Below are 8,476 nucleotides of genomic sequence, written 5' to 3' on the forward strand. Positions count from 1 at the left end.
TCATATTGATCTTGAATTTATTTCAGCAGGTTGAAAGTGAGACTTTCTTTGGTGAATAAACTATCTTCTAAATTTATCCAGTCTACCTAGGTTTCTGTGCACAAAATCTGAAAGGAAAAGCTCATTGAAAATTAAATTAATCAAGTCAAATGTCTTTCCTTTTTTGTTGCCTGAAGGTATAAGTTAAGAAAGAAAGGAAGTGTGTACTTCTTCCAGTATGTGGTGGAGAAGGTAAATGAGCTCCTACCTGACCCCAGCTCCCATGTATTTCCCAGTTATCCTTGCTTACTGCTGCACATATGCAACAGCAGACTCCAGACCTTCTAGATATTAAAAAAAAAACCAAAAAAACAAAAGGAATTGTAGCCCATTTTTCTCAAAATAATGCAAAAATGTGACATTTTTTCCCCAAGCTCCAAACACTTCTCTCACTCTGGAAAATTAAATGTGTGATCCTATGGCAGAAGCCCATGCTGTAGTGTCAGACATCTCCCTGACTTCCCAAAGCATCCTTCACACAGTTTTGCTCCTTCCCGTGCCTCCTGGACAGTTTCCTGTACAGGTAAAGCACTCTCCTCTCCTCCCAGCTCTGGAAGAAGGAGGCTGCGATGTTCCGGCACAGGCGGCGTGCGTAGGTTTCCAGGAACACGGTGGCGTAGAGGATGCAGAAGAGCAGCCCCACAACGAGCAGCACTGAGGGGTTGGGAGGTGTGGGAGGGATGATCCTGCAGTGGGCAGAGCTCAAGATCAGATGATGGTGGTAGGTCCTGTTGAAGTCCCTGAGCAGTAATTTTTCAGAAGGACGCCCAGAAACTTGGAATAGAAAGCGCATGATCCCTATTTCAGCCTAAAATAAGGAGAGTTAAAATGTAAATGGGATATGAAGAAACCAAAATCAACTGATCACTACAGAAACATCTGCCTGGGGGTGCGGAATCACTGTTACATCACTAAGAGAAGGACACTGAAGTGTGTGATCACTTCAGGCTGAGTAGCAGTGGGATGTGTAGGCACTGAGTACTGGGCAGGGTGAGAGCCAGTCCTATCTGTCATCTTCATCCACTGGTACAGACTGCACAACAGGCATTCACTGAATGAGATTTATGGTGAAAGATATCATCCAGGCTGTGGTATTAATGGCTGAATATCTGAATGTTAGAGGCTTTTTTTAAATCCTGTAAATTTCCTGTAAATCCATCATAAACAGGTATATGCACTAAGGATCCTGGGGCTGGGGAAGGAGGCAGGCTGCATGACAGAGGAAGGAAGCTAAAACACCAGGCCAAAGAATATTGAAATAGAAACTGGAGAGGTTTCTGGTAGAAAGGATTGCAGAGGGCAACAACAAAGCCAGCCAAGCAGGGATTTCTACTGAAGAAACAGCCTGTGCAACAGGATGAGGAGACACTCTGTGTTCATTAGCTGCTCCCTTCCTTTTGGACTTGCACCCAGTCTGCAGTGGGGGGACAGTGTCCCATTCCTCCACCTTGCTTAGGTAAGGGACCTGGAGACACAGGGACACCTGACTGCCTGGTGCTAGCAGTGTCTTTGCAGCATGAGGCACTGTTTGCTCCCCTCCAGGGAACAACTGAGGTCGTGCCACTGCCTCCTCCCCCAAAGCCTGTTGCTCACCCAGCTGGCTGCTGGGGAGGGAAGTCGGGGTTGTGTAAATAAGAGTACAAAAGCTGCAATCCCCACCACCACCTCCCTGAGGGGACACAGCGTGGGGTCCCCACACAGGGCAGAGCAGAGCAGGGCAGGGCAGAACACCCCAGCACTCACCTTGTATTTGATGTTGAGAGTGACAGGCACTGCAGAGAACTGAGCTGCCTTTCTCACCGCTGTGTCTGCCACACTGAACGCAAAGTGGTCCATGGCCACGACCACCAGCATCAGCATCAGGGCCACAGTGACCAGCATGGCTTGCACGAGGCACAGCATCCCTTCCTCCCAGGACAGCTTCAAGCCTGTTGGTCGGATGAGTTTTTTGGATGAGCCCACCAGGAGATGAGCTGCTCTTCTGTCCATGGCTAAACGCTCCAGCTTTTTGGTGATGTAAAAATTGTCAAAGCGGAGGTTGGTGAGATAATTCTTCAAATACCAGGCGGATTCAAAACAGAGATAGAGCATGAAGAAGGCAGCAGCCAGTCTGTTGGCTACCAGTATTGAGTCTCTGACCAAAATCTCAACAGACAAGAACTCTCTGCTAATTTTTTCACCAGCAAGGTGCATTTTTTGGTAAATGAAGGAGCTGTTCTGAAGCAACAAAAAGCGAAAATGTCCATTCATAGGCTTATGAATGGAATGAATGGTTTCTTGGATTGCATCCCCAAACTCCCAGGAAACTTTCTCTAGCAGGGCAGTTGAGTTCAGAAGGCTGTCAGAGGAATTCTTGCAGATGCACTTAATAACCTGCAGTATGGTTTTAATGTTGCCTATGATGTTGGGCACTATGTTCACCACTGCGATCATGATGCAGGTGGAGAAGAGAAACCTCCGGCCCTGCTTGGTGCCTAAAGTGGGCATGATCATGCTGAAGACACAACGGGCAGGATGCACCAAAAGGAGAGTCAGGAGGAGCAGCAGACTGAAGGAGATGGCCATGGCAACGGAGAGGTGCCAGGAGTACTCCAGGGAAGCAAACATCCAGTTGTAAAAGAGGCCTCCTATCACTGCTGTAATGCAGGAACACTGCAGAAACAAGGTCCATAGCTCTCTGCCATCTGCTGGGACAGGTTTGGAGTAAATCCACCACAGGTCTGCCATGCTTCTGTGCACCTTTGGGAACAGAAAGTCTTTGCAGTAAACACAGGCTCTCATCCTGGAAAAAGAACAAGTACCTGGGTGTTAGCAGAGGAAGTTCATAACCTCTGATTAGGGGGCTTTCTTGAGATGATCACATACAGGGTTTTATATTGTCCTCCTCTGAGTGCCTCTGGTCTCACTCTACTTCCCTGCTAACTCCCCTGAGCAGCTGGGGCTGAGCTCTCCCCTGGAAGCAGCAGGACAGGGAAGTTCAAGGCACTTATTGTAAAAATAAATACTAAGTGCAATGCAACTACTCCTCTATTAATGCAAGCACAGGAAAACATTGTGTCATTCTATAAAAACAATAATAGAGTCAATCTGAGGGGTCACCTCATGGGCTGTGGTTGAGGCTTTAGTGCTTATTTAGAGGATATTGGAGGGAGAAGGAGGAGGCTACTGCCTCCTGTGGAAATTGTAAGACCAGCTCCGTATTTCAGAGGTGTTACACGGACAAGAGGCAATTGAGTGGTGCTTTCCCTGCCTCTTAAGAGGAGGCCAAACACGAATCTACATGTTTAAGGGTGACAGAGAAAATGGTTTCACACTGAAGCTGCAGTGCCAGAGGAAGTCTCCAAGGACAGGAATTTGGCCACTACAGACAGGATGAAATGTCCCATAAAGCTATTTAAATGTCTAATGGAAACAAACATTTGGAAAAGAGTATAATTTCTCAGGCCTCACATCTAGAGTGACTCCAGAAACCAGAAAACCTGGAGGGGAGAAAAGCCTGTCCCAAGGGTTAAATGCAGCCAGGCAATCCCTGTCTCCCACAGGGATTGCTCTCTGGACAGCAGCCTCAGCTATCTTTGAGGGACAATTTTAGCTGGGAAAGGAGGTTTGCTGAGGAAAAACTATACAAGACAGAGGGAAAGAGAGGTATTAAAACTGACTTTACATACCCAGTGGCAGTGAGGTGCCCCAGACTTGCCCAAGAGCTCTCCATGTTCCAGTGCCTTATTGCTCTGAGGGGATCCAGGATGTGGCTGTTGGGAGAGGCAGGGTAGGAAACCAAGGCAGCACCTTGAGAGCCAGGACTCAAAACCCAAGATGCTTTAAGGCAATTCAGATCAGCAGTGCTGGCAATCCCTGAAGTGTGCAAAACCTGGTGAGTGAAGCCTGGGCAATAACAGCACCAAAGAACAGCCAGGATGCACAGCACTGCTTGGGCTCTACACTTTTTCTGGTCTTATTCTTGTTGCAGAGAAGGCTTATTTTAATGACACACAGCTGAAAAAAAATGAGTCAATGACACATGGGCTGACGAAGATGGCACAAGGATCATACGGAACCTGGGGTGTCATCATTCCTTGTGGGGAAATCAGATGACTACTCCTCACACTGCCCACCAGCAAGCAGTGAGCAGGGCTGGCATCTCTCTCAGAGCAAAAGGGACCTTTTCCTCTTTCAGACATCAATCATGGCACAAAGGGCACAGCAGGATCCAGCAACTCAGCTGGTAACTGGTCATCTGTTCTGACAGGCTGCTGCTCCTTTCTGAAACTATATGCAGACTTCACAAACAGCTTCAAGGCTCATCTCACAGTCCTAGCAGAGGAAGAGGAAGTTTCAATCTTGAACCTTTCTGAATTCCCTATCCACTGCAGAGAAAACCCAGCCACAGTCAGGGTTCCCAAACTGTTGAGAAGCTCTCAGATGTACAGGCCAGGATGTACCAACAGCCTGGACCCCAGGATGTGCCCAGCAGAGCTCCAGCCACCAAACCTGCTCACCTGGAGATGAGGAACAGCCACGGTGTTTGCTCCTCGCTTATGAGCTCAGGGGTTACAGGAGCCTTCCTTGGCTCCCACCAAACCTGCCCCTTGGCCAGATGCTCTCATGCTAAGCCACCATTTGTGGGCAAACGTGACACAGCTCACCCAGCTGCCACTGAGCCCATCCCTTCTGGGGACCCGCTGTCCCAAGCCAAGCCCTCCCTCCAGCTGGGAGCCCCCGGGATGTTCTCATGCTCCCCTGGGCTGGAAAGGGCAAAGGGCTCGAGGTCAGCCCTGTCCCAGCCACCCTGGGGACAAAGCACGTGGGGCTCTGCCCTCCAGAGAGAGGTGGGAGAGCAGCACCTTCCCCAGGGGACAAGGCTGGACCCCACGGCAGCGGCAGGCACTGGAGCACAAGGAATGACGAGCACAGCAGGCAGAGCAAACCTCTGCCTGCTTCCTCTGCCCTTCCTGCAGGCAGCAGGTCCCTTGTGCCTGGCTGCTCCACTCAACAGTTCCGCTTTGTAGTTGGGGGTTTTGTTTTTCCTGTGTGGCTGGTGGAGCAGAGCTTTCCTCCTGGTGCCCTGGAGCAGAGAGGCCGGATGAGAAACTCTGCCTGGCTCCAGCCGGGAAGAGGCACCAGCCAGGCGGGCGGGAAAGAAAGTGCTGTTTGTTTGGAGCATCCATAGCAATTGCTTGCACAGGCCATGAATTAGGTCTTGAATTCAATGTGCACACTATAAGGGACTAACCCAAAAGACCCATAGCTGGATCCTGCAAGGCTCATCAGCTTCTTCTACGGCTTAACTCCTTTCTCGCTCTACTTCAGAGTGAACTGATATTAGCATCAGCCCCTGGGACCCCATCCAGGATGTGCAGGCAGCTTTCTGGGGCAGAAAAAGAAATACATTTAGCAATAGTCTATAAAGAACAAAAACCTCCCAAGTCCACAACATTGTGGTGTTTTCTGAGTCTGCTACACCATCTGGCAAAGGCACCTGAGGTTTGTGGGGACACTGAGCAGTAACTCTGGCAGCACCAAGAAGTGTTTGTTTGCAGTCATACTTAGATTTTTTCCTCTGTCTCTACTCAAAATTGTTGTCTGCCAGTTGGACAGGGCAGGTTTATGCAATGGCATAAATCTGGGTTAACTTCAATTTTATACCATGAATGACCTGCTAATGAGCTAGAAACCTAGATGTCTTACCTTCCCCAGAACACAATGAACAAGCTTGCTTTGCCAAAAAAAAATCCCCAACAAACAAAACACAGCAGCAAAACCCCCAAATACCAATGTGTGTGTCCATAGGGACACCTGGGAGTGGGGAAGGGGCAGGACTGGGACACAGGAAAGGCAGGACCACACATTGCAACGAAGCAACTGTGACATCTTGTGGTCACACTCTGCTCAAGGGCCCCGAGGCCTGGCTCATTTTGGCTCTGAAAAAAATCCCAAATGTGGTTGGGCGAGTTCTCAGATAAGGAGGAACCTGTGTCCTCCCAGGGTGCTCCAAGGTGCCTTTTCCCACCCTGTGTCATTTCCAGATGGTATAAAAGGAATTTGCTTTCTTGACAAGCTCCAGTCTCTGTAGAACTCAAGCTCTAAAATTTTCCAACATCACAGATTTTTACTTTTTAGCAGTACAGGAGGAAACTGAGCCCCTCATGCCTGTGAGCAGCTTGCTGGAACTGTGAGACAGCCGAGGATTCCACTGGCATCACTGCCAGGAGGCAGAGCCTGGCTCTACCTGGCCTTGGGATGAGCACTGAGCTGGTAGCCACCAGGACAGAGGCTTTAAACTCATTTCTAAGTGCAGACTGCAGTGTTTGGAGTGGGCCTGTGCCAAGACACCTGCAAGTTCAACCTGTGGTGACAGTGTCACCTTGTCATGGTGACAGGGTGGGAGGGGGTGCAGCGCTCTACCCCAGGCAGAGGGTGAGGTAAACTATACAGCTTAAGAAAATGGCTGGAGATAGCAGAAGAATTAAGGGCTAAAATAGAACGATTTACGTCTGAAGATAATTCTCCATGGCAGTCTCATCAGCGCCTGTTGATCATATTATTCTACCCATTTGAGAAATTGAGGGTGTGAGAAAGATTAACTAATTAGGGGTGGGTTTTGTTTGTTGAAATCACTTGCAAATGAATATCTTACAGTAACAGAGCCAGATCATGTCTTCTTAAGTTACTACTATAGAAATATAGGAAAATCCCAACAATATCCTTTCTGAAGGATAAATGTGATATGGGAACCAGGTCTGTCTAACCTTTAATAGCTGAATTCCCTATCATGCTGGACTTTCATTTGTTTCATGACTCTTTTCCTGCCTCTCCTGAAATTCCAGCATCGCTGCTGAGTGCAAACTGACGAGCACAGCTCTGGAATCACTCCCTGCTGTAAGGACCCACAGAGCAGCTCCTCCGTGTGAACAGTTTGTAAAGTAACTCAAATGCTCCTGGGATAAAAGACAACGACAAAATGCTTTTCTACTGTAAATAAACCAAAATTATTTTCCTCTGAGTGTCTCAGGAGAACATAGGGATGTTGGTCCAGGACTGGATGGGGAACATCAAAGGAGTAAAGCAGAGATATTCTGGATGTTGAATTTCAATGCGTGAGTGGAATTTCCTGTTAATTAAAATTCACAAGGAGGCTGCTAATGTGAATGGCTTTTGTGATGGTTGTTGGATTTTTACATTCCTAGAGAAATGGTGCATAGGCAAGCAAAGTTCCTTTAAAATAACAGTCAAAGTTACAGAAGGTTACTACAGCACTTGAAATAGCCTTTCCTGGGAATTTTCATATCTCTACACTTATCACAGACCCTTCAAAACTAATGGGGTTGAATTGCCATTAAAAGCTGCTTTTGACAAATCTTAGTACTAGCAGCAGCAAATAGAATCAGAAATTATTCATGCAGGCCTGTTCACCTTTGAACCCCAGAAATACTAAATCTTAAAATCTCAGCTTAAAAATTTAATTAAAAGTCAAGCATGCCAGACTAGTCTTACTCTCACAGATGCCTGGGTATAAAAAGAGCAGAATTAGATAAATCAGATCCTCTGGGGAGCCCTGGGAAATACAGGGGCTGCTGACAGAGCTGACAAACAGGTCTTAGACTAGAGAGGTTTAGGGTCCAGGTGCTTCTTACACCTTTCCCAGGTGTGCCAAGGCCTCATTGTGACTTGGGTAAGTCACTGGTCTCCTCTCTGCCTCAGTTTCTCACGTTGGTACAGAGATCACAACCCTGCCCTGGCTGCATTTGTGAAATACTTCCTGATCCCTGGATAGACAGTGCCACAGGCATGCCAGGACACTGGAAGTGATTTTTGGAGACTTCTACACAAACTCTGTGGTCTCAGCTCTTTCAAGCCCAAGGAAAACCATCCAGGATTCGATCACCGAGGATGCACCAAGTCAGAGCTGAGAGCATGAACAAACCTGTGTCCCCAACATCTGCAGGGGAGCTGGACTGGATGTTACCCTTTGGAACTGGATGATCCCAAAACTCTTGCTGCCTGTCCTCCAGGCTGCAGGGATAGAGGCAGCTCTGTCCCAGTGGCTGATGAGGATGCAGCAACAGCAGTGGCTCAGAGCAGTGGGACCGTGGGGCTCCTTCCTGCGGGCACAGCCTGTTCCCTGTTCCCTGTTCCCTGGCCCAGGACAGCAATCCCGTGCTGCTCATGGACAGCTGGCTAAGAAAGCAAACTGCAGGGAGCAATTTTCCCTTCCCATTCAGCCCATCTTTGCTAAGGCATGATGAGGAGCACCCAAGCAGAACGGCAGTGCCCAAACCCAGCACAGCCAAGCAGAGCAGGGATTTGGGGTGAGCTCCAAGGCTCTTTAGCAGAGCAGCCCTGAGATGCTGGGCCAAGGGGTTTTCCCATTGCTCCTCTGCTTAACAGGACTGCACTGCCCTTCTGCTCCTCCTGGGGAGCCACTGCCCAAATCAGG

At 48.5% G+C, this 8,476-nt stretch overlaps 1 protein-coding gene across 1 annotated transcript; it reads right to left on the reverse strand.

The window, feature by feature from the left end:
* On the reverse strand, positions 1 to 8,455 carry OCSTAMP (osteoclast stimulatory transmembrane protein). The gene is made up of 3 exons (XM_015647706.1): positions 3,708 to 8,455; positions 1,783 to 2,821; positions 1 to 847 (listed from the first exon to the last, which is right to left on the reverse strand). The coding sequence occupies exons 1-3, from the start codon at positions 3,749 to 3,751 to the stop codon at positions 482 to 484; spliced, it is 1,449 nt and encodes a 482-aa protein (XP_015503192.1). The 5' UTR covers positions 3,752 to 8,455; the 3' UTR covers positions 1 to 481.
* Positions 8,456 to 8,476: the final 21 nt, after the last annotated feature.

The sequence above is a fragment of the Parus major genome, chromosome 20 (genome assembly GCF_001522545.3).
Source record: "Parus major isolate Abel chromosome 20, Parus_major1.1, whole genome shotgun sequence".
NCBI lineage: Eukaryota > Metazoa > Chordata > Aves > Passeriformes > Paridae > Parus > Parus major.